Here is a 27842-nt window from a genome sequence, read left to right on the forward strand (position 1 = left end):
TGAAACAATATGTTATTCTATAAGGGTCCTATTAATAGGCGCCCTTAGAGTATTTGTTAATAGACCATTTAAAGAAATTTTTAATACAATTTTCATGTGAAATATAAAAAGCTGTAAAAAAATTCATTTACTTTTTTCTTTTCTCATAAAAAAGTTTCTTAAAATAAACTCAACCAATTCTCATACATCCCCTTACAAATTCTACCCATCTCCATTAGGAACCACTAAGCTCTAACATATTCCCAAATGGACACTCAAAGGGTGATATTTGCATTTCTACCACAAGAAAAAAAAATAAAGAATTCTTTTCATATGGGACATAGGAAATATTCAAGCTAAATAGAACAATCAATATCAGGGGAAAAATGGCTAAAGAGCCTTAATTTTTAAACTATGAAGCCAAATAGCCCCATTTTCAAAACTAGTCCAGGTAGGACTTGACATTAGCAATGTCAAGCTCTATGCGTATTTTGTCATTTAAATTTTTTTTTTCTTTTAAATTTTGCATAGAAATCGGCATTTCTAATGTTGAGGTCTAAAAGTGTGGTAAATGCCCTTTTGCTGGAAAGTTTAAAAATATAATTGTTTGACTACATAGTTTTAAAAAATAAGACAATTTAGTCATTTCCCCCACCAATATCAAGTTCCAAATGTATAATAAAGGCATGCAATGGTAAGTTTTAACATGGTAAGTGATAGGTAGAAATTCTTGAAGTAAAGCTGACGAACCTATGGTAGCTGACGACTTTGCTTACATGCCCGTAAACAACTCCGAAAAACTGATGATCCATCTCAAAGACTGACGAGCACACTTGACAGTCGTCAATGTATGTAATAGAAACGATCAGAAGGCATTGATGGACAATGAGGCTGATGGGATAAAGCTTACGGGTTCAGTATAACTTAGTCTACACGCATAAGTATATAAGGAAATATCTTGCGCCCCACAATTAACCCTAATCAAGAAGACTTCTACAAGGAAAGGATTTCACAAGATACGCAAAATAAAGAGTTTCTTTCCTACAAGGAAACATCTTCTTAATCAAGGCACGGATGTCAACCCTACATTACTATAAAAATCCCAAGAGCCTTACAAACCAAGGTACGCATAATTTACCCCAGCTCGGGCACTCTAGAGTTGTGAAAAAGTTCTCTGACTTAACCTTCAAAGGGTCTTTGGCCGGTACCATACCGGTACTCTTTGAGGGTTTTCTTTGTCTTTGTTTTGCAAGTCTTGTTTCGAGCATGTGAGTATTGTGCGACTTACTGACGGGTTTCGACTTCATCAGTTGGCGTTGTCTGTGGGGATTCAGCAACAGCAACTTATAAGCCATATTATCATTTCCCGAACAAAGAGTTACATGGTACTTACTCGCTCAATGACGACCACCAACAACGATCAAGGAGACGAACCACGCATGACTGCACTCGAGAGATAGGTTCAAACTCTCGCTGTCACCGTAAAGCACCTCACCAAGCAAAACCATGATTTGGAAGAATAGTTGGGCCAAAAGAACGTAAGCCCTAATACTCAGGAGGAAGACCAAGAAGGCACTAGCGTCGAGAGAAGGAACCAAGAAGGGCCGAAAGGTAGTAACGCCCCAAGCAGGCCAAAACGACAAGACACTAGCCGACCATCAGTCACAGATACAATTCCACCTCACATTGTGGCCGAGATGTAGATGATGAGGGAACAGATGGACTTCATGATGAATGCCCTTAGAGGACGGGTGTCCAGCGACCTCGATGACTTGGTCCATCGAACTAATTTGCCATTCATAGTGTCTGTCACTTTATCCCCCCCACTACTGAAGTTTCAAATGCCGCAAGTAAAAAATTATGACAGATCCAAGGACCCCTTGACCACTTGGAGTCTTTCAAGACCTTGATGCATCTTCAGGGGGTGCCGGATGAGATTATGTGCAAAGCCTTTCCCACCATGTTGAAGGGACTTGCAAGAATCTGGTTTAGCAGATTGACACCCAACTCCATTGGTACCTTCAAGGAGTTAAGTGCCCAATTTGCCTCGCACTTCATCAAGGGGCGCAAGTATAAGAAGTCCACTGCATGCCTAATGAACATTAAGCAATGGGAGGACGAAACGCTGAGATCTTACATAACCCACTTTAACAAGGAAGCCCTCTCAATCAACGAAGCGGATGATAAGATACTCGCAGCAGCATTCACCAATAGGCTACAGAAGGGTAAGTTCCTATTTTTCCTATATAAGAATGACCCGAAAACTGTGTCGGATGTGCTTTATAGGGCGACCGAGACAGGAAGAACTACGGTCGGACAGGGGATGGAAGATGGCTAGGACCGAAGAACGGTGGGAGGATAAACGCTCTAAACCACCCGCAATTAAGTTCACAAGCTTCACCCCGCTGACTGCCTCGATCAACCAGGTTTTAATGCAAATTAAGGACAAAGGAGCCCTAACATTCCCGGCAAGCTGAAGGGATATCCTAATAAGAGGTCTAGGGACAAGTACTGCCATTTCCATCGTGATCATGGCCATGAAGTAATAAATTGAAGCTCTTATCAGGCAAAGAAAGCTGCAGAGGTTCGTTAGCAAGGATAGGGTGGATCCACCTCAAGAACAGGCTCCTCGCCGCGAGAACGAGCGTCCTAGGCTGCCCATAGAAGACATAAGAAGGATTATAGGGGGCACAACAATTACTGGGTCATCCAAAAAGGCCCATTAGACATACCTTAGGATGGTTCAGAATGTCCAACTGACGGGTTTCGTACCAAAGATGGCACGGATTGACAACCCCATCATTGAATTCTTGGAAGAAGATGCCCGGCATCTTCACCACCCGCATGATGATGCACTTGTCATTAGCATACGAGTAGGGGATTATAACACGCACTAGGTCCTAGTTAATAATAGCAGCTTAGCTGACATCCTCTACTACCCTGCATTCCAGCTAATGAGGATTAATAGAGAGGGACTGGTTCCGACGAACGCTTCGCTCGTTGGTTTTGGAGGAACAAGGGTGTTCCCCCTTGGTGCAGTAACATTATCTGTGACAGTGGGCGATTACCCCTAGCAGATCACCAAAGACATAACATACCTTGTGGTCGATGTGCGTTGACTTCACTGACCTAAAAAAGGCATGTCCTAAAGATAGCTACCCCCTCCCACGGGTCAATGTCCTAGTTGACTCTATGGCTCAACACCAACTATTAAGCTTCATGGATGCTTTTTCGAGTTACAACCAGATTAAAATGGATGAAGTAGATCAAGAGAAGACTTCGATCATCATTAGCCAGGGCCTCTTCTACTATAAAGTGATGCCATTTGGCCTCAAACATGTGGGCACGACGTATCAGAGGCTCATGAACAAGATGTTCACATAGCAGATTGGAAGAAATGTCCAGGTCTATGTTGACGACATGCTAGTGAAAAGCCAAAAGGAGGAAGATTACTTGGAAGACCTCAGAGAAACATTCAACACCCTTCGTTCCTACAACATGAAGCTCAATCCAAGCAAGTGTGCCTTCGAAGTGATGGTGGGAAATTTCCTGGGATTCATGGTGTCTCAGAGGGGTATCGAGGCCAACCTAGACAAGATCCAGGCCATAATATAGGTGGAACCCCCAAGGAATGTGAAAGAAGTACAAAGCCTCAACGGCAAGATAGCAGTGCTGAACAGGTTCATGTCGAGGGCAACGGATAAGTGTCTACCTTTCTTCCGCACACTGAAGAAATCTTTTAAATGGATGATTGAATGTCAGCAGGCATTCGAGGACCTGAAGACCTAACTCTCATCTCCCTCGTTGCTAAGTCCTTCCCAACCAGGGAAACAATTGTTCCTCTACTTAGCGGTATCCTCGGTAGCCATCAGTGCAGCCTTAGTCAGGGAAGAGGAAAGGGTACAGAAGCCTGTGTACTACACAAGTTGAGCACTCTGAGGCGTAGAGGAAAGATACCCACCAATGGAAAAGATTGCATTTGCTTTAGTTATAGCAGCCTGTAAACACAAGCCATACTTCCAAGCCCACACAGTGATCGTCCTGATTGACAAACCTCTACGGTGAGCGATCCCGAAGCTGTTGGATAAACGGCATTATTGGAAATAGAGTTGAGTGAGTTCGACATATAGTACCGCCCACGTACTGCCATTAAAGGACAAATAGTCGCTGACTTCATTGCGGAATTCACTAACGCAGAACACCAAGGGGCAGGGGAGTATCCTCAGTAGAGTATACATATAGAGGGATCATCCAACAAACAGGCTGGCGGAGTAGGCATTGTACTTTGTTCTCTAGAAGGGGACGAGATTGAATTCATGGTTCATCTCGACTTCCCTATGACCAACAATGAAGCAAAGTACGAAGCACTAGTAGCAGGGCTAGATCTCGCCAAAGCAGCAGGGGCCGTAAGTGTGATTATTCATTACAACTCCCAGGTCATCACAAACCAAGTAAACGGCGATTACGAGTGTAAGGATGAGAGGATGAAGAAATACTTGGAGCAAGCAAAAAGAAAGGTGAACGAACAACAGGCCAAGATCATTCAAATCCCCAGGGGGGAAAACGAGCAAGTTGACCATCTTGCCAAGGCCACGTCAGCAAAACACGTGGTCATCCTTGACAAGGTACTCTCCTTTATTTAGCTTTCGCCATTGATAGATACCCTTTTAGCCTTCTACCTGAAAGACAGCACATTTCCCAATGGTAAAAAGGCTGCCAAAAAGCAGAAGGTTCAAGCGGCACGGTTTGTCTTGATAAAGGAAGTACTATATAAGAGGGGCTCCTCTCGACCATACCTAAGATGTTTGAGCCCTAAGGAAGTAGACTATGTCATGAGAGAATTCCACAAAGGGATCTGTGGGAACCACTCAAGGTCACGATCATTGGTACACAAACTGATTCGAGAAGGATACTACTGGCCCACTATGCATAAGGATGCCCAGACTTATGTCAAAGCTTGCAAGAAGTGCCAAAGGTTCAACAACGTTATCAGACAGCCATCAGAAGAATTGACCCCGATGACAACCTCATGACCATTCGCTCAATAGGGGTTAGACATCATAGGCACATTCTCGACAGTGATACAATAGCTAAAATTCCTTATAGTAGGCATAGACTACTTCACGAAGTGGGTAGAAGCTAAAGCCTTGGCCACCATCACAAAGAAGAAAATGTGGAGCTTCGTCTGGAGGAACATTGTCTGCAGATATAGGATCCCCAGAGTCTTGGTTTTAAATAATAGGAAACAATTGGACAACGACTCCTTCAGGGATTTTTGCTCACAGTTGGGGATCAAAAACCACTACTCCTCCCCCGCCTGCCCTCAAGCCAACAAATAGGTTGAAGTCACAAACCAATCCTTGCTTAAAATTATCAAGACTCGGCTCGAGGAGGCAAAGGGTATATAGCCTGAAGAGCTTCTAAGCGTACTATAGGCATACAGGACAACGACAAGAACACCTGCAGGAGAAACATCGTTTCAGCTAGCATATGGGAGAGAGGCTGTTATTCCAGCAGAAGTCGAGCTCATAAGCTATAGGGTGGACAATCACGATGAAAGAAAAAATGACAAAGCAATGTGTCTACAACTTGATCTACTAGACGAAGTCAGGGTGACAACTGAGCAGAGACTCGCATGGTACCAAGATAGGAGACCTCGTCCTAAGGAAGGTAATAGGCGCCACTAGAGACACCACCCAAGGAAAGCTCAGCCCTAACTAGGAAGGACCCTATAGAATCACGTCATGGTAGAGGAAAGGCACCTATCACCTGGAGACACTAGATGGGCAGCAGTTGCACCATCCATGGAACACCGAACATCTCCGCAAGTAGTACCAGTAGATGATAACATGAAGAGCAACACTCCTTATTTTCCAATTTATTTTAGTTTATTTTTGCTACAATACCTTTTAAGCCCAAATGGCAGGTCTTTTTCTTTAAAGAAAAATTTTTCTTCATGCATTTATCATAATAAGAGGAGTTTATTTAGATATATTCATCTGTTTCTACATATTTACTCTATGCGTTTATCAAATCTACGGTGGATGGATCCATAATTAAGTGGACGGGTCCACAATTAAGTCCATAGGTGGATGAGTCTATCCCACAAGGATGAACCTAATATTATCAAGTCCACAAATGGACGGTTTCATGATTTAGTCCACAAGTGGACGGATTTATAATTAAGTCCATAAAGAGAACGAGTTCATCCCCAAAGTGGACGGGTTTATGATTTGGTCCACAAGTGGACGGATCCATAATTAAGGCGGACAGATTTATAAAGTCCATGAAGAGGACAAATTCATTCCATAAGGATGACTTAATATCCACAAGAATTACTTAATATGACTTAACATGACCCACAATTAAGGTGGACGGATCCACAAGAGGACGGGTTCATAACTTAGTCAATAAAGATGACGAATTCATCCCTTAAGGATGAGTTAATGCTGCTAAGTCCACAAGTGTATGGATTCATGATTCAGTCCACAAGTGGACAAATCCATGATTAAACCCGTAAGTAGATGGTAGAAGTCCACAAATGGACAAGTTCATCACATGAAGAGATTAAAATCCATAAAGGAACAAGTTTCTTAGCCCACAAAGTGGACGAGTCCACTATAAAGTTTATTAGCCTACAAATGGACGAGTTTGAAACAGACGAATCAAAATTATTATGTCAAAAAGTAGATGGGTTCATAAGGACAAGTGATAAACATACACATACTAATAAACAACACACATATTGAAAGTGACGAATATGAAATACCATAAATAAAATGAAGTTTTTACAAACAAAGCCCAAAAAACAAAAGGACATTAAACATTCTCTAGAAATTAGATAAAATTTACAATAAAGAGGAAAGAAAAAGGCAAACTTCAGGAGGCTGAGGGGTCTTATGGGATCTCATCACCCTTGGGAGAAAGGTCCTGGACATCTTAAGTTGAAGGATCTTTAGCATTTGGAGTGTTGGCCGACGAGGTCAGAGGAATGATTGGCTAGTCCACAACAGGTTAGGAAAGAACGACATTATCATCCTTTGGATCTGCCTCGGACTCGATGGAGTCATCATTCTCTTCAAGAGTAGTGTTGCCTGCAGGTGTTGATGGCAAAGGGTCATCCATGGAGACCTTAGACAAATCCAAGTGAGAGTAGATGGATTTGACTTGTTTAAGGCAATCCTCAAACCTGTCACCATAGTATTCGGCACAGGAATCAATGAATGTATGTGACGCCCTAAATTCCTTCACGGCGTCAGCCTTGACCGTCTCCACCTGGCGTAAAAGAGTCGTCAACTCCTTTTCCGCCACCTCCTTGGCTTCTTGCTCTTTTTTCTTCTAACGACCCTCCTCTTCCAGTTTCTCTTTCAACTCCTTTACCTCCTAGTTAAGGTTACGAAGGGCGCTTTTATATTGTTATTACCCGTCAATCAGGTTTTTAATACGCTTATGTAGATGGGTAATCACCCCTTCCTTGGCAATGCCCCTATCTTGCAAAGCTTTCATACAAACCAACGCCTACAAGATAGGATAACTGTCAGCTATTAAGCATAAAAATGAATAAATAGAGAAATAAAGGAAGAAACATACCCGAGCAAGGTCAAAAAGACTTGATGCCCCTAGCTCCTCTGTGGCTTGCTCAGCACAAGGGTCCACATCCTTGTCCCTAATAATGGATTCCATCATCTCCAAGGAATAGTCCTTGTGAGTAAGAAGACGACGCTTAGGATCTTAAGTGATGAGGTCGGACGTCATCATCAGCCCCTTGCCTGCCCCATGCTTTGGCTTGAGAGGTGATGGCTTCTTAGGAAGCTTCTCTCCAGGAGTGACAAACACCTTTTTGGACAAATGGTCATCCTTCTCATCGCCCTTCCTCTTAGTAGCCCCCTTACTGACGGCCTTGGGGGCTGATGAGGATGCCCCCTCCTGTCCTTTCCCCTTTTCCTCCTCTTTCTTGCATGCAGCAGCTACCCTTACCTACGCCCACAACCTAGCTGCCTCCATTTCTGCAAAAGGGCAAATAACGAGTATTGGAACAAGTGAGGCCTTGGACAAATCGATGGAAAAAGAAAAAAATAAGGGTTAAAGTGGATAAACTTACGACAACGAGAGTAAGCATTAAGACGATGGGCTACCAGTGTTAGCTCTGGACCCCCACAATAAGCATGTAATGTGTCGAATGTAATGAGATCTCGACACTTTCACTCGTCCAACGGGATTTCTGTTACCAAACGAATAAAAGCTTCTTGCTCATCTGTGATATATGGATGAACACTAGCTGAAAGAAAAGAAAAGTAGACGATATTAGAAAGTCGAAACAAATAAACTAAAAGAAGCAGATGGGATTAACCTGAATCCTTGACATAAGCCCAAGTGTTGATGAAACCATGAGGCATCATCTCCCACTCTTCCTGACGATGTACCAAGTTCGTCCCTTTGACGAAGAAATATCTGCCCTTCCAATTCCTATTAGAATCGGGCATATCGGATACCAGCCTTAGCCCCTTCTTCCTTTGCAGTGAAGTGGTATATTCCCTAGGACGAGACGATGTGTTGAGGACAATAGCACCAAAAGAACTCATCAAGAGTTAGTTTACGATTCCCTCCACTTAGATGCCCCCACAAGATCTTAGCTCCAATGAATATCCTCCAAGCATTGGGAGCAATTTGGTTGACAAACAACCCCAAAAAATTGGCCAACCGATGGTGAAGTGTCATCAGAAGTAGTCTCAATCCTGCCGCGAACATGTTGTCATACAGCCAATGTCCACGGTCTTCTCTAAATAACACTTCTCAAACTTCCTAGGTAGACGGATTAGGATGTTGTCCAAAATTTAGTAACGGTCACATAAAGTGTTGAAAACCTTGTCCGACATCGTCGGTACAAAGTCATTAACCGTCCATTTTTTAGGGAGAGTGAAAGGACGGTCATCTCTTGGGCTTCCTGAAGTACTCTCTAAGACCTCCTCATCACCGTCATTTTCATCCCCATCACTCTCTCTCCCCCTTTCATCCTCGTCATCCTCGTCTTCGCCCACACTTACTACCTCATCTTCTCCTTCACCACTTTCCATTTCCTCGTCAAAAGATTGGGCGGACATTTCCCTCTCTAACGACTAGGAGAAGCCCTTCTTGGGCTCATGACTTGATGGGAAGACCTCGTCGTAGCCCGCTTCCTCGCGAACTGACGACTGTTCACTCGTCGCCTCTCTAGACATCTGACTACCTACAAGCGACGGAGGTATTCTAAGAACCTAAGTTGACGGCCTCTCTAAAAACGTTTCACAATCAAATAGGATAAAAGTAAAAAGATAGGAGGCAGTTAGAGTAAAGGTGACTTACCAAGTAACTGTTAGGACATATGTTTTTTCACATGTTAAGAATATATGTCACTTATTTATGTAAATTGGTTAATCCTTTTGACAAAACGCACTCTACTTGTAATTGGGTAGTTCTAGGTGTTTTTAATACTTCAAGAAACAAGGTTTCAAGGTCAATTGTTGAAGTCATCAAATCTGTCCAAAAAAAATCAAGCTGAAGTGTAAATTCATTAAAGCTCGACAACTGCTCGATAGCTACCTCGACACCTGCTATTTGTCGAGATTTATAATTTTAGATTTTCTAATCTGATTTTCTTGGGATCCGTGAATATGCTTTTAGGCCTTCTTTTCTCCAAACCCTAAATATATAAAAGGATTGTTTTAAGAGCCGTCAAATAGTACACAAGTTGCAAAAGCATTGAACAATCTCTGTTCAAGCAAATTGTGATCAAAGACGAAGTTCTTGACCTAGTTCATCTTCTCTGAAGAAGTTGCTGTGTATTTGCACCAAAGGGTTTTGTGACCAAGCATCTTCCTGATCTTCATCATGTAGGATGAACTGAAGAACTTTGCAGCCAACCTCTCCTTCTTAGTTGTTGTTTTGAAGTCGCGTACTAGGATCTGCGCATTGGTTTGTCACGTATTTGGGAGCCGTGCATCAAAGGTGAAAATTGTCACTACAGATCAAGTCCAATTGGGTATTAGGGTAAGGGTTCAATTGTAGATTGGTAAGGTACTTGGGATTCCTTTACTTGTAACCGCTTGATTTAATAATAGTGGAGTTTCGGGAGTGGTGACCTGAAAATCACCCAGTGGGGTTTTTGCCGCAAGGGTTTTCCTCATTCGTAAACAAATCACCGTGACTTTTAATTTCCGCTGCATATTTAGTTTTTGGTGATTTTTTTGTGCTTCCATGCAATTGCATGATAAATTGATTAATTAATAACTTGGCTAATTAATTAATTGGTTTAATCACAAGGGGTCATTCAGTTTGTGGCCTATCAAGTGGTATCAGAGAAGGCACACTCTGATTAGGTTTAATCTTTGCTGTGTTGATCCATTAACCCCTGTTGTCATGGAAACTCTTAATTGTTTTGATTTACATGATCTTATGTTGAATGATGATGATGATATTCAAGATGCCTATTGCAAGCTTTATAATTTTTGTATGAAATCTCTTGAATATTCTGCAAAATTAAAAGCTAAATTTAAAAAGGTCAAGCTTGAAAAAGATGATTTGATTACAAAAATGGATGAAGCCAATAATTTGAATGAGAATTTTAAAAATCAAATTTCATTTCAGGTGGACAAAATTAAGAGTTTGGAAGAGCAACTAGTTGAATTTAAAACTGAAGTTGAAAAATTAACTAGTGCCAAACTTGTTGTTGAGCCTAACTCAAAAGAAAAAGATTTTTATTTTCCCCCATTTAAAAGGAATAACGAAGAGTTGAAGGCTAATATTGCTAGGATAGACAAAGGTAAAATTTCTGATGTTAACGCTGAAATTTCTAAACCTATGTCTAAAACTCCTCCTAGGTTGAATAAAAATTCTGAATTTGTCCCCACTTGTCATCATTGTCATATTGTTGGTCATATTAGGCCAAATTGTCCTAGGTTGTCAACCTCTAAGGTTAGACCTCCTTCTAGGAAGTCGAGTAGCTCTAAAACTACTCATGTTTGTCACCATTGCAGTGGTTCTGGTCACACTCGCCCTAATTGTTTCAAGTTGTTTCCCCATAAGCGAGTGTCAAATAGGTCTCATCCTTTGTCTAAAGGCTCTATACCTATTCTTGGTGAGTTATTAAAAGCTTTGAGCTTTTTGACTCAATTTCAAGGGAATTCTAATTCCTCTATGTCCTTTAGTAATCGTACTAGGACACGTGCCTTTTCATCTTCACAGCCAAAGACTCGTGCTGTGTGGGTGATAAAGGATTCTAAGACTTAATTGTCTTTTCTGTTTGTTCTCTACTTTAATTCTTTCTATCTATAGTAGGACTCTCTTTGCTTGATTTCTTATCTACTTTTGAAATCATGCTTTCATGCATCTGTATCTTTCTTTCATGCCTTCATGCATTTGTATCTTTATTTCATGCTCTCATTTTGATTAACATGTTTTTGTGTGTTTACTTTCAGTTTTTTTTTTTTTTTTTTTTTTTTGATATAAAAATAAAAATAAAAAAAAAAAAAAAAACTGATATGTTTCCTCTTTTTTTTTTTTTTTTTTTTACAAAAAAGGGGGAAAAATCTTACACTATGGCATAATGCATACACTTATACTCAAGATCTTACACAAGCTAATTTGGTGTAAGATTTTTTTTCCTTCTTCATATTTTAAGCTGGTTGGGCCTATTTTTGGCATCTGGGCCTTAAAAAAAAATTGATTCTGATTAGGCCATGATTTGGTTCGAGAATTAGGCCTAAATTTGTCCTAGCTTGACGGGGCTCACGAGGCACGCAGAGTCCGTCGGGGGTGGGTTCGGGCCCCGAGAAAAACCCATTTAGTAAACGGGTTGGGTCTAGGCCGTGGGTCGGGTTTGGGTATGGAAAAACCCGGCCCGAACTCGACCCATTGCCATTCCTAAATTTCAGTTTAAAAGGCTAATGTTGAGCTTTTCGTAATAGAATCCTCTCTATTTTGGATTAAGATCCTTTAGATTTCTTAAGGTATTCTACCATGTGGATTTCTTTTAGTCTTACAAATTTTAATTTAGAAGGCAAATGTTGAGCTTTTGGTAACATAATCCTCTCTATTTTGAATAAAGATTCTCTTGAATTCTTAGAGTACTTTATCATATATCTTTCTTTTAATCTTAACCTTTCATTTTAAAATAATTTATTAAAATTATACCATGTCATAATCCACTAACAAAAACCTTAAAATAATGATGTCTTGTTAGCTCTTAACAAAAAGCAAATTGACATGTCAAATTTTTAAAATTTTAATTTATATGTACTTTAAAAGAAAATCATATATGAACTCTCTTCCTGTGTTACGTTGTAGGGCAAAAAAAAAAAAAAAAGTGATGATCAAAGCTTACTAATGAAGCCAAAAATTGTCAGTAAGCCGCACAATACTCACGTGCTTAAAACAAGACCTGCAAAACAAAGACAAAGAAAACCCTCAAAGAGTACCGGTGTGGTATCGGCCAAAAACCCTCCGAAGGTTAAGTCAGAGAACTTTTTCACAACTCTAGAGTGTCAAAGCTGGGGTAAATTATGTGTACCTTGGTTTGTGAGGGCCATGGGGTTTTTATAGTAGTGTAGTGTTGACATCTATGCCTTGATTAAGAAGATGTTTCCTTGTGGGAAAAAAACTCTTTATTTCACGTATCTTGCAAAATCCTTTCCTTGTAGGAGTCTTCTTGATTAGGGTTAATCGTGGGGTGCAAGATATTTCCTTATATACTTATGCGTGTAGACAAAGTTATACTGAACTCGTCAACTTCATCCCATCAGCCTTGTTGTCTGTCAATGCCTTTTGATCGTTTCTATTCCGTACGTTGACGACTATCAAGTGTGCCGTTAGTCTTTGAGATGAATTGTCAGTTTTTCAGAGTTGTTTATGGGCATGTAAGCAAAGTCGTTAGCTACCACAGGTTCATTAACTTTACTTCAAGAATTTCTACCTATCAGCTACCCCCTACTCCATAATCTCGTCAGTTCTAGCTATCGGGTTGTGGAGTATATATATATATATATATTTCAATAAATGGGGCATTTTTTGATTGGTTCCTCAAGTAGCCATAAATGTTTTAACACGTGGCTCAAGCCAATAGGCCTTGTTTCTGGATAAGGGTGTCGCTTCATCCTTTGTGCACTTTTCATCCTATATATACCCTACTTCCTTCCTTATTTTCTTCTATTTCATTGCTATTGATCATTAGAGAGAACCCGTCACTTCAAGGACTTCGCTCACATCATCGTGCTTTTGTCATCATCCTTTTGTTGAGACCGTCATTGCTCTCGGGACTGTTTGCATTACTGATAGGCCACAAATTGAATGACCCATTCTGATTAAACCAATTAATTAATTAGCCAAGTTATTAATTAATCAATTTATCATGCAATTGCGTGGAAGCACAAACAAATCACCAAAAACTAAATATGCAGCGAAAATTAAAAGACACGGTAATTTGTTTACGAATGGGGACAACCCTTGCGGCAAAAACCCCACCGGATGGTTTTTAGGTCACCACTTCCGAAACTCCACTATTATCAAATCAAGTGATTACAAGTAAAGGAATCCCAAGTACCTTACCAACCTACAGTTGAACCCTTCCCTAATACCCAATTGGATTTGATCTGTAGTGACAATTTTCACCTTTGATGCACGGCTCCCAAATACGTGACTAACCAATGTGCAGATCCTAGTACGCGACTTTAAAACACCAACTAAGAAGGAGAGGTTGGCTGCAAAGTTCTTCAGTTCATCCTACACGATGAAGATCAGGAAGATGCTTGGTCACAAAACCCTTTGGTGCAAATACATAGCAACTTCTTCAGAGAAAATGAACAAGGTCAAGAACTTCGTCTTTGATCACAATTTGCTTGAACAGAGATTGTTCAATACTTTTGCAACTTGTGTACTATTTGATGGCTCTTAAAACAATATTTTTATATGTTTAGGGTTTGGAGAAAAGAAGGCCCAAAAGCATATTCATGGATCCTAAGAAAATCAGATCAGAAAATCTGAAATTATAAATCTCGACAGATAGCAGGTGTCGAGGTAGCTATCGAGCAGGTGTCAAGCTTTAATGAATTTGCACTTCAGCTTGATTTTTCTTGGACAGACTTGATGACTTCAACACTTGACCTTGAAATCTTGTTTCTTAAAGTATTAAAAACACCTAGAACTACCCAATTACAAGTAGAGTGCGTTTTGTCAAAAGGATTAACCAATTTACATAAATAAGTGACATATGTTCTTAACATGTGAAAACACATATGTCCTAACAATCTCCCCCTTTGGCAATCCGTGACAAAACCACAACAGACAAATGAACATATGAGAGAAGTCATAAATCACTCAACTCATATTCGCTTGTTGAATACAATAAAATCTATCCTAACACAAACTCTTGAAAAACTTTGCAAGAAGAGAGTTTATGGCAAGTAGATTTTGACAACCTGTATTTCTAAAACACTTTAAACAAAACTCATCAAGGCATCTTATGTGAAACAGAAATAATGTATTGCATACAAGTATAAAGAACATGTGTATAAAGATAGAGAAGAAACAACACATGGAGAGAGAGGTGAAAGAAACATACATACGCATATAGAGAAAATAAGTACAATATATGTAAAACTGGTCAAAAGACCTCATATACAAGATCAATATATCTATAAAGAATAGAAAAGAAAAGATACATCAAAACCTCACTACATCCCTCAAAAATATCAACACTCCCCCTATCAAAAATATCCTATACTAACTCTCCCCCTAAGATGACTACTCTCATAACCCAAAACTACTCTCCTTTTTTGTCACGAGTGACAAAGGGTAGAGTGTCATGTAGACATTTTATCAGTAGAGCTAGCATCTCCATCATCATCATCCTCAGAGTCTGAAGCCACTAGAGAAGGTGGTGAAGGAGTAGCCTCTGGAGCAAAACTACCCATGGTCACCTGCCGTTGTGCAATACAACCAACACGAACATTCACCTGATACAACTCAGAGGAGAGTGTATCGAGGCGAGCATCCATGCGCTGCAGCTGCGCTATGATGTCTCCAAGAGATACATCGCTCGTAGAGGAAGAGGGAGCAGATGTAGGTGGAGCAGATCTGGATGGAGCTGAACGAGAGGGAGGAGTGGAATCTGTCTGTCTCGACCTAAACTGAGCCTCACTACGTTTTACAGTAGCGGCATCTATGACACAAATGTGTGTGAAGTGGTTGGACACAGGAAAGGGAATAGAAAAATGGCGTAAAATCCTCGTGATAGCGGAAGGAAAGATGAGCTTATCACGGGACGCCGAATCAAGATGAGCATCTATGATAGAAAGAATAAAGTGATAAGGAAAATCTAAAGTAAGATGCTCTAAAAGAGATAACAAAAATCGAGCACGAGGCTCTGTGATAGAGTTGTAGTGAGAGAGAGGATGGAGTACAAACATCATCACCATGTTTAGGAATCTAGGACCTTTAGCAAAAGGTCTACATGATGTGTACTGATGCTCACCCCAACCAGCAGGACGCTGACAAAAGGCAGAAATGAGCTCATCTTTGGACACAGTCCTCAGATGCTCACAAGAAGGATAGTCAGGAAACTCTATCCTAGGAACCCTAAGCACATCCGCAACTAACTGCGGTGTGACAGGGATGCGCGTACCTCGAATGTGAGTGAAAAAGAAAGGTACTGAATGATCTATCCCGTGCATGTTGGAGTAAAACTCCTGAATCAGCACGAGAGGACAAGTGACCAAGACGTCACATAGTGACTTCCATCCCCTACTGTGAATGACAGAGGGAAGGTCAGTGTCGGCAAAGTCCGTCAAAATAACTTGGTGTTCCGAATGAACACCTCGTCGAGAAAAGTTCTTCGAAAATGCCTTATGGGCATCTCCATCACGGAACTAAAGGTTAAGAGGAGCAGAATCAGAGGAAGAGGAAGCTCCAGAACACAGAGGGTTCCGAGCAGGAGTGGATTTACGTTTGGGTGCCATAGACACTGCTAACGTAAAAGAATGAGAAAGAGATAGAGAGGGAGACAATCATAAAATACCCAACACAGTTCACATATATCAAATATATTGAACAAGACGTATGTATGCATGGGAATGCATGAACATGTGACATGCAAAGTGAAAAACATCATGGGCTCAGCCCAATCCAATCCTACCAGCACACAAACATACAACACACATCTAAATGCATGTAAATATCATTTTAATGCACATGAAATGCAATGTATGACATTTTGAAAACATTTAAGCGAAAACCTAACCCAAAATTTCAAGAAAAACTTATTAATTTTGAAAAACCCCAAAAATTTCCAAAAATCTCAAAACCTAAGTATCAAAACATGAAATGCATGAGAAAGGAAGGGAAATTAGATCTTANAAAAAAAAAAAAAAAAAAAAAAGAGGAAACATATCAGTTTTTTTTTTTTTTTTTTTTCTCTTCTTTGTTAATTCAGATTTTTCACCATCAAAAAAATAAAAAATGCAAATCACAATCCCAAACATAAACATAAACAAAAACACAAATCAGCTTGTTTTTTTGGCTCTTCTCTGTTAATACATATTTTTTACCCAAAAAACAAAAAAAAACCACAAATCACAAACAGAAAACAAAATAAATAAATCCCTATTTTGATTTTTTCGTATTCGATACCGGCATCAATGTCGCCGAGCGACATACGCGCTGTGGCGGCGTGTGCAACTGAGTCTAGGTTGCATAGATCGTCGAAGGAAGATATCATTGTTTTGATTAACACATATGAGTCTTACACTTAGCCAACAAGGAAAAACATCCGCTAGGATTTGAAGGATCTGGAGCGATCGGCTGTGTCTGGAGAGTGAGAGTGAGGCCGTGAGGGTGGGTGAAAGTGAGTCCGTGAGGGGGGCAACGACCATGCAGGTGGATGAGAGGAGCATGAGACAGAGCGTGACTGCGTGAGTTATGAGGCCGTGTGCTGTGTGAGGCAATGAGGGACGAGGGTGAGGACTGAGGAGGTGTAAACTAAAATGAGGAAGTGGGGGTAAGGAAGCTGGACTCTGGAGGCGTAAGCTAAAAAATGAGGGAGTTAGGGTTAGTGTTTATAGTTATATATACATATATATATATATAGGGGGTTTTTTAGTAATTTCATGGTAACTGGGTCTTATCCGGGTTGGGTTTCAGATCGGGTTTCGAGTTTTTTTTATAAAACCCCGACCCGACCCGCACCTGCTTCGGGGTTTTTTTTTTTTTACCCATACCCGACCCTATTCTTTATCGAGCCGGGTAAAATCCAACCCATTAGGATCGGGCCGGGTCGGGTATCCACGGGTCGGATCTAAATTGCCATCCCTAGTAAAATTTATAACTAATTTAAGAAAATGACATTGTTTTGCCATGAATTGGGAAAAATTAAAATGGGACTCCATAGGAACTCAAGAGGATCTTGATCCAAATTAGAGAGATTCTTTTATGAAAAGCTCTACATTTTCGTTCAAAACTAAAATTTGTAACCAATTAAAGAAAGCGACATTTTTTCGTTGGAAAGGGAAAAAAAAATAAAAGGATACTCTTTATCTCCCGAAAAAAAAAAAATCTTATAAACTTATTTACAAACTTACACAATCTAATCTCATGTCTTTATGAAAGTATGCTTATACATATGTGCATATAAACATATAAATATTATATATGCTTAAATAAAGGCACGTAAGTTTTGGCAATACAGGGTTGGTAAATCTATTTTATTTAGATCACAAAAGAAAATCATTATATCTAATTAACTCAATCAATATAATTTTAGCAAGAAATTAGTTATTAATTAATCATTAGTATAGATTTTTATATTTATAAATTTACATACAGTTATGAGAGCAATCAGTTTGTTTGTAATTATCATTTTCTTAATATTCATTCTCTACAAGATGAAGAGACAAGATATAAATTTTATAAAATATTGTGTTTCAATGTTGTAAAACCAAAGTTATGAATCTTCAAGGAGGAAAAGCATTAGCAAAACAGGTACATTTAATTGTTTAATAAAGAGGTATATTAAAAAAGGTTTTGGCAACTCCAAACACATACCCACACCTAATATATTCCCTTGAGGATTTCCAAGCAAGGAAGTTGTACGACACAGGATCCCCAGGCCCATTTGGGCCTTGAACATGAACCTTAAAATGCAGCCCATGGCCCCAATCCCTTTGTTCGAAGCTAGTCCCTAAGCCTGCTGAGGGCCTCGAGCCCAGGCCCCATGCCTTTATAATCGACCCAAAGCCCATTCGGCATGCAGTTCTACTCTACACGTCAAAGTTCATAATCTAAGGCTTGCCCAGCTAATCACATCTCAAACGGGAACTTGATTGCTCAAGAGCCTTATATCTCGACTACCCGATATTGCCCTAGGGAACACCGCTGCCGAGCATCCCTCATGGAGTGGGAATCAGTTCCAATGTCACTACCACCTTACCCACCTAAACACCCACTTAAAGACAATAGAATTGGACCTTCATTCGAACTAATAGAGTGAAATAATCATAACACCTCCACTTATCTTGGCCTATAAATATGAGAAGAGGATAAGGAATCAGGGGTTGGCAATTCTGGGAAGAATACTAAGAGGAGAGCAAATACTCAAAGAGCAAAGGAGCGATCCTGTGAGGGAGAGAGAAAGGCTTGAGGAAATAGAATTGTATTTGGGTCTACCAAGCATAGGACCACCCACAGTAGGAAACACCAAAGCCCATGAAACAAATAGATTGTGAGCCCAAGCAGAGGTTAAGCTCAATAGCCATATATTTTGGGTCACAGAAGTCTATCCATACCAACCATTAAATTGCTATCAGTACTTTGCTAAAATGTACTGAATAGAATATCTGGCTATATCAAAGATTTTTTAGGTGTTTCAACCATTATAATAAACAATAATTAAAAAGTTAAAAAAAATAAAAATTATTAAACATGTTTTTTAAACTAATACAATAGATTATTTTATCTAAGCTAATATTTGGGCTTATAAAATATGTGGATTTAAAATTATATGTTTATAAACATGTAAATAAATAAAACATATGTACATACAAAAATACATCCACACATATCTTATATATGTAAGTATATAAATAAAGGTAACCCCAAAATGGTACATTAGTATCAATTGATATGAAAACAACTTATTCCTCTTGCCAAACTAAAATGACATTCAGTATGAAATTGACTCCCTTCCTTCCAAGATGTTGAGTTTAATCAAAAAACAAGATCTTTTGTTTGTACGTGTTATTCCTTAGTGTGCGTGTATATATATAACGAAGTGGTGTTCGAGTCTTTGCGAGACCATTCTACTCTCTTTTCCCACCCTCCTTAGAGCAAACTTTGCCCTTCTCACTCAAAAGAAACACTCCAATCTTCGTGTCTAGTGAACAAAATTGTGTTTCTTTCTCTCTTTGACTTAGCAACTAATATGGTTTCTATACGTATTTTAAAAAACCATCATTTATGCACGAGGGACTCTCCTTTGGTATTGTGCCATATGAATAGACACTTTGTTTTATAAAAAATAATTACTACACGGTAAACTTCCTATGTGGGACTCACAGATTCCACCAATTTAAACCATCTTTAATAGGGAACTTTAGCCATAAATTTCTTATTCACTCCTAGCACATTTTTATAGTGGATTCTGTAATAATATTTATTTTATTCTAATATACTGTGGATTGACATCTCATATTGTTGTGAAAATATTGTAAGATTTTATCATGTCCCTATACGAACTCAAACAAAATAGGTCCCTTATGCAAGAAAAAGACATTGCTTTGCCACTTAAGGGGGAAAAAATTTTAAATGGCACTCCTTTCCTCAAGCTTCAGGCTTCAATTTTTCCAATTTCAGTTTAGAGTAATGTTAGTAACAACATGTTGTGATATTGATAGCATACTTGCTTAAGCTCAACTCTTGGGAAGGGTAGTTTGAAATGTGGTTTCTATAGCCATAAGTGCCTCCTAATAAACTTCAACTAATAAAAACCCAAGCTTTCATTCAATTCAATTCAATTTTAAACCAAACAACCATTTTAAATCTCTAGGGCTTTCTTCTTCAGTGAATTGGAGTGACTTGGGCTATGTCGTATTCTTCTAAAGAGGATCCAAAAATCAAAGGTCCAAGAGAAAGAGGCCCACTATTACTACCACTACTAATGCCTCTACTTGTTAGCATTTTAATATTTCCAGATGAGATTAAAACCAAAAATAATAATAATAACTTTTCTACAGACGGTTAAAATCTTAAAATTAAGTACCACATTTTAATAGATGCCTAATACCCTCCCCACGCATAATCAAATTATTGATTTTGTATTCTTTATCTAAAAGATGATTTCATCAAAGCTTACCTTAGAACATTAACAAATCAACAATGCTAAAAATATGTGATTATACCAAAAAGCTAATTTATTATTTTAGCACACCATTTCACAATACACCATACGTCACATCTTCTATTCTTTAGTTCAATATATTAAAATAATATATACATATATTAAAATAACGTATAAAAAATTAAAAACTCCAACAATATAAGACAATACAAAATACAAAACACATATAACACCATTGCCACCACCACCCACAGCCCACACCCACCACTATTACAAACCCACCCCACCAATTAAAACCAACCAAACACCACCAACAAGCAAAATCAACCAACCAACACTGACCATCTCAACCCCAACTCAAAATCAACCCAACCACCACCGGCCATCATAAACATAACCACCAAAATCAACCCACCCCAACCATGGAGAGAGAGAGAGAGAGAAGAAGAAGAAGAAGAAGAAGAAGGAGGAGGAGAAGAAGAAGAAGAAGAAGAAGATGAGTAAAACAATTTTAACATCTGCCATTCTGCCATATTGTTCTATTATTAGAATGGTATTGTAGATGAATGCCAAATGTTTTAGAATTTGAAATATGTGATGTAGATGATTTTTTGTGTTTGGTAAGCCAAATGCTAAAGCCACACAATGCTAATGCTCTTAGTACCCTCACAACTTAAATTTAAGGTTAAAATCGAATATACGTAAGTGACCTATTACATGATAAAAATTTGGATGATTGGTGATAATTCTGTTCACTTTATTTACAATCCATGCACTATTAATGACCTAACACATGAAAGAAGCACAAGTTGGGATGGTACCCACACACATCACCAAACAAAAAACAGTGTCAATCCATAGTCTAATATCCACACTATCAAGTATTGCACTGCCCATTCTAAAAACTCACCTTTTCATCCAAAAGGCATGTTTCAAATTGGTACCAAATGGCCAAAGCTGATTTCTTCGTATCATTTAGTGATTTAATTTTTTTTTTTTTTAACTTCAAATAAGTCCTACCAAATGAGCAGTTACATCAGGTAGAAATCACCTATTTATTGGCCTATATATCTCACAATCCTATTGAGTGAGAACTGAGAAATGTAAGAATGATGTAGTCCTTCATTTTATGTTGGTTGGAGGGTCTAATCCACTTTATTCAAACAAGGCTGATTTGTGTTTCCTATGTGCATAGCTCACCAATCCTACAATTTCTCATATTTCTACAGCATTCATACCCCGTATGCCATTTCATCTATACGATAATAGAGAAGAAGACTGGAAATGTCAAAATAAAGTTGTGATAGTAAAAAATTGTGGTCAAGCATATGATTTCACATCGGTATTATGCAGCTATATGCCTATAACTTCCCAAAGAAGAAAATATTCATTGTTGATTGAAATCATGATTCAAGACAAGACAAATATCTTAGTATTTACACACATGACATCACATATTATCATTTGCAAAAGGTGAAAGCCAGTCAAGCATAAAGAGTTTTGAATTTGAAGTGCCTTAGATAGCAAAGGCAGTGTTACTAAGTGACTGCAACAAAGACAGATTTTTTCACCTTCCATCTCCAATTATGCCACCAATCATGGTTTCAGTAACATTTATAGAAGAAGGCAATGGATCACCGAGTTGGCTAAGATCAGTGCTACCCTCATGATGCTTTCTATCTTCTTCACTCAAAAAGCTTCTTGTTATATCTTTGAAATTCCAATCAGTTAAATAACTCGGCTTTGATGTAACAATGCCTACCTCAATATCTCCTGCAAGCATGGCCACAACACGGGACATTGGTGGCCGCATGTTTGGTGATGCTTGTGTGCACATCAAAGACACTGCCATCACTCGAGCAGCTTCATTTTCATCAAATTCTGATAATTTGGGATCTACCAGCCTTAAACTCTGATTATTTTCATGTAGAGTCCATGCCTGGTGATTCATGACAAGGAGAGCAAATAAGAAATTTCTTTTCAATGCAATAAATTAAGAAATGGAAAAAGAAAGAAAAACTTCCTTTCCCATACCCATTCAAGGAGATAAATTTTTTCAGTGTCCAAGCTGTTGTCTGAGTTTGGTCTCCCACTTAGGATCTCCAAAGCAACAACACCAAAACCAAAAACATCAGCCTTATCCGTCAGGTGCCCACGCATCGCATATTCCGGTGCCAAATAGCCTCTACAAGATTTAAAATTAATGTACAAGTTTATTTAAAACTGTCAATGTGTCTGATCATGTTCAACTTCCATAGGTAAATTGATTATCAGTAATGAAAAAAAAAAAAAAAAAACCTCCAATAGCATCCTTAAGTTTGTAATAGTTATGAATCTAGTGATTATTGATTAACTTTTAGATACTTATATAAGGATCTACATCTTACACTATATTATGCATCTTGGTACAATATAAAATAGGCATTAAAGGCAATGGCTTTGAGCAAGTGGATAAGGAGTTTACATGGTCCCTGCAACTCGGGTGCTGATGTGGGTTTTAGTGTCATCATAAAGCTTTGCCAATCCAAAATCTGATATTTTCGGGCATAGCTTTCCGTCAATCAAAATATTGCTAGCCTTCACATCTCGATGTACAATCCTTGGCCTTGACTCTTCATGGAGATAAGCAAGTCCTCTTGCAGTTCCCAAGCAAACACTGAAGCGAGTAGGCCAATCAAGACGCAACTTACTTTTTCCTGCATTAGTAGTAGCTCCCATCTAATTAGATTAAGAGTCATCAATCAAATGCCAAATCCTTATTCAGGAGTTATTTGAGTGCAATGATACAAAGCTTCCCATATGGATATATTAAGAGAACATTAGAGTTTGGAAAAATCAGGTTATGTCTTTGGGTAAAAAAACATATTGTCATATGAGATTTGGGCCACGTCAAATTATTTGGCATTGGTCCAAAACGTAATTGACAATGCTTAATGACATAACAACATTGCCTTAGTCCCAAAACTTGGGGGTTGGTTATAGATCCTCCACAGATTAATCAAGATTAGGCACTTCTGTCATTTTATCTTATCTAAAATCATACTCTTTGTTACTTCCTTAATTGACATGTTTTTTTTTTTTTTTTTTGCTACTTCAAGCAATATTAATGAGAATATTAATCACACTCCTTTGCACATAACTAAACCATCTCAAGTGACTCCCTCTCATCTTTTCCTCTATTTTAAAGAAAATTTATTCATTTTAAATACCATATTTCTTTGTATTTCTAGTTACTCATCTTAATATTCTCATTTAAAATACAATAATTTTATGAACATGTTATTTCTTAATATCCTAACATTTAGTACCACAAATCATAGTTTGTATTATAATAGTCTTATATAATTTTTCCTTTAACTTAATAAGTACTCTACGATCACACAATTTTTCTAATGTGCTTCTCCACTTCCTTCACCTTGCTTTCATATATCCTATGATTCATATCATCTTCAAACTCTCCACCCTTATGAATGGTGGATCTAAGATATCAAAGGCACTAACTCTTTGGTATCTCTTAACCCTCAAGTCTTAGAACTTATGAACTTTATTTATATTGTTACCAAACAAACATTCTATGTACTTCAATTTTTTTCGATAGGTTGTACTTTACTTCAAATTTTCTTAGTAGAAAACCTTTATATTCTATGTAAGGTTGAATTTATTCAATCATTTGTTGGCTTTATTCTGTGCCAAATTTTCTTGTAATTTAGCAATTAGATACCCTGTATTTAGGTGGGAATTATGTAAAGGCAGTGTGTGAGAGAATGTGAAGAAATCTCAAGAGTGTGCAATTCAAGGGAGTCTCGCGACTAGCAAGTTACCAGAATGGCACACGTGTGAAGCATGTAAGGGGGAGCTGAAGGGTCACGCCAGCTAGAGCACTACAGGACAAAACTTCCAATCTGGCCAGGCAATTAGCTCGCGACTCAAACTTGCGAATCGTTCCAGTCGTGAGCTTGAGTCGCCAAAATACCCTATTTGTTAGAAACCTGACTTTTTGCATTCCCCATACACACCACTATAAATACTCTTATTCCTACGAAATGTAGAGCGCTTCCAAAGAAAATTTTAAGAGAGAAACCCTCGAGAAAAACAAGATTGACTCATCCAAAATCTTCATCCTTTGATTCTCCAAATTTCTTTACTCTTACCCTCTCCATTGGCATATCCTTGAGAGGTACATTTAGCCAAATCCTTATCTCACCATATCCATATTAGTGAGGAGGTATTTTGGTGCTTGGAAAGCAGTTCAAAAGGGACCAATTCATTTGGTTGATGCAATGGGCTATTGCAGGATTCGGTAAGCTAGAGAAGACAATGATCAGCGTAATCCTGTTAGAGCAAGAAGCTTGGAGGGCTTAGGTGCACTGGGTAGATTAAGCTTGGAGGGTATTCTACTATTCATGTATCCTAACTTTATTCTCTAGTGGATTATTGACTGCTTGGAGGGCGGCGGTGAGGTTTTTCACTGAGTACTTCGGTTTCCTCTTCGATAACACATCGCCGTGTTATCTTTGTATTTACATCTCTCTTCCCTTACTCTTTACCATTTAATTGCTACTATGTTTGTGATTAATTATGGCTTAGAGTGTTTTACCAATTTGGGTTTAGCTTATATTCATATTCCGCACATATATTGTTTGATTATAAGCTTGTGTTGATTATTTTAAATTGGGAGGTCTAAACGTTCATTGGTGTTTTACACACTAATTGAACTTTCAATTGATATCAGAGCGGGTACACTTGTTTGGTTTCATTACCTAAGTGTGATCCTTGACCTCTTGTATTTATTGCCATGGATAGTGCTTTGTATGCTTCTATGGATGATTGTGAGCGTAACATGCTATGTGTTTGTGATAATGCCTTTATGAGTGTTAAATCCTCATAATTGTGATGACATGTTGCTTGAATCTATGAGTGTTGTTGATATTCCAAACATCAAACTCTTGAAGAAAAAGGCTAAGAAGTTTCAGAAGAATTTAAGTAAGTTCATCGGTGAAAAGGAAGATTTGGTTGCTAAGCTCAATGAATCCAATAAATTGGTTAAAAAGTATAAGAAACTTGCTGAAAATTCTCTTGAAAAACTAAAGGAGTTTGAATGTGGACTTGGATGCTAAACTTGTTTTGTCTAACAAACTTGTTGATGAGCTAAAATGTGAAAATGAATCTCTTAAGATGCATGCCAAGTGTTTGATTGCTAAACCTATTGCTAAAAATGATGAAAATATTTGTTGCAATCATGTTGTGGTACTTGCTTTTATGCCTATTGTCTGTTCTACCTCAAAGGACAAATCAGTGTACATTCCTCCACATAAAAGAAATCAAAAGGTGGAGAGAAAGACTATTAAGTCAAAACCTTCATTTAGGTCTCAACCTAAAGTTTTGGATGGATCTAAGTTTGTTCCAACTTGTCACTATTGTGGTGTAATTGGTCATATAAGACCTCAATGTCATAAGTTGAAAAAAGAACAAAACCATGTTACTAGATCCCTCCCCAAAAAGCCTAGTAGACCTAAACACATTGTTTGTCACCATTGTGGTGCTTTTGGTCATCTAAGATCTCATTGCTCTAAATTTCATGCTCTTAAATAATCAAAAGAAAATAGAAACTTGAGCTTCTTGGAAGTTGTGCTAAAAAGAATAAATCGAATTTGAGTGAAAATAGCATGCTGTTAAAGAAAGTGTTTAATGCTCTTAATTCCTTGTCTATGTGTATCTCTGGTTCTCATTCTTCCAACCCTCGTCTCACTTCTTATAAGACACTCATTCCAAACAATTGTTCCATTTGGATGATGAAGGGTTCCTATGGTTGACCTTTTGCCCTTTTGGTCCTTGATCTAATTCTTTCGATCTTTGTAGGATCCTTCATGCATTGAATGTCATATCTTCAAGCATTTTGTGCATCTTGCATTTATTCATATGCATTGTTTTTGTTTTGATCTTACTTTTATGTTTTTGTTTTGTGTGAGTAAAAAATCCAAACCCATATAAAAAGTGAAAAATTCAGAAAGTTTAATCGTATATGTTTGAGCACATATCACATGTGTGTTTGGCGTAATACCTTCGTACAAATGGTTTAGTGCATTTATAAACTTAGCTTGTTAGATCTTTGTGGGAAAAATCTTGACATCTATGTGTGATTGTTATAAATCGATCTTCAACCTTGTCATGAATGATTAGTCAATAGCCTTGTTGGTTTTGATACATGCATAGACTTGTGTCTATATCTCTTCCCACTCATTTATTTTGCTTAAGAGCTCAACCAATGTCAAATCTCGAAAAGAGATAATAAGCTGAAAAAGTTATCGCACATGCTATAATTTGACTAGGAAAAAAGGAAAGTGACTTGTATTGAAAATGTACGGTGCCCAAAAGCCAAAGGCTTGTTCATCAAATTGAAATATCAAAAATTTCAGGCATCAATCTTAAAAAGAGATGTAAAGATAAAAAATGATCAAATGTTGTGAATTGTAAAAAAGCCAAATGAAAAGCTTCAGAGATATGTAATCATTTTCTTGTGAGAGGTCATATATGTTCATTTCTATAATTAAGATAGACCACTTGACTTAGTACTAGTTGTGTATAACTTGATTGAATTGATCATTGAAGTTTCACTCTAGACTAAGGACTATTCCACATTTGATATTCATACACAACACACAGGTCTTATGTTCAATGAATGTCTTATTCATTTTTTCGATTGTACTTGATTAAATGTGTTGTATGTGGGCTCAACTACATGTTTGATCAAACTAAAAAAATTTTGATCATTTTATATGCATTTGGAAGTGATTTTTATCACTCTTTGTGTTCATGTTTTGTGCTTACTTTGTTTTTCATTGTTTTAAACATGTTTTGTATTAAAAAACGTCAGAGTTTTTCGTGACTCGCGAAAATTTTTGTGACTCATCTTGCAACTTGCCCTCATTTCTTCTTGACCCTTTGGCTATTTGTGACAAAAAAGGGGGAGAGTATACTGAAGAGTTTTGTCATTTCTATATGACTCTTGTGCACATTTGTAAGGGGAGAGATATTCCATAGGGGAGATGCATATACCAAGGGGGAAAAGACATTGTGTTAATAAGAAAACTTTGTTTTGTTTGTTTGTTTGTTTGTTTTTGTTTTTGTTTTTTTGTTTTTTTGTATTTTTTTGTTTTTTTTATGGTGCTTAGAGTTATGCATAGTATTTATGTTTTGTTGTTCTCATTGCATCATGTTTATGTGTTGGACATGCATACATCCTTATGCTATTGTTCTTCATTGAATGCATGTTCAGATGATGTTTTGCTTTGCTATGTGATCATTGTAGTCATTTATATATGACTATTTTGGTGTATGGTCAAGTTGCTTATATATTTTACATCATGTTTGCTTGATCGCAATTTACCTGTTACATTATACTTGTCATTTTATTACTTGCTTTACCTTGAGGGTCTAGTGTGTTTTGTACAAGTGTTTCAGGTTACAGGTATATATGTTCCAAGTTCATCACAGATCCTATGATTCA

At 38.1% G+C, this 27842-nt stretch overlaps 1 protein-coding gene across 5 annotated transcripts in view; it reads right to left on the reverse strand.

The window, feature by feature from the left end:
* The window catches only part of LOC112024410 (probable LRR receptor-like serine/threonine-protein kinase At1g56130), a 75143-nt gene that overhangs the window by 22110 nt on the left and 25191 nt on the right, over window positions 1–27842 (reverse strand). For 4 of the 5 annotated variants that reach the window (XM_065768362.1, XM_065768361.1, XM_065768360.1 and 1 more), the window contains 3 exons: window positions 22800–23031; window positions 22370–22520; window positions 21704–22274 (listed from right to left, as the gene is read on the reverse strand). The exons of the other annotated variant lie outside the window; for it this stretch is intronic. In XM_065768362.1, coding sequence (XP_065624434.1) covers window positions 21903–22274; window positions 22370–22520; window positions 22800–23031 — 755 coding nt within the window. In that variant the 3' untranslated portion in view covers window positions 21704–21902. Of the gene's footprint in view, window positions 1–21703; window positions 22275–22369; window positions 22521–22799; window positions 23032–27842 lie in introns of those variants that run through there. 5 annotated transcript variants of the gene reach the window in all.

This window comes from Quercus suber, unplaced genomic scaffold, assembly GCF_002906115.3.
Source record: "Quercus suber isolate HL8 unplaced genomic scaffold, Cork oak 2.0 scaffold_925, whole genome shotgun sequence".
Classification (NCBI taxonomy): domain Eukaryota; kingdom Viridiplantae; phylum Streptophyta; class Magnoliopsida; order Fagales; family Fagaceae; genus Quercus; species Quercus suber.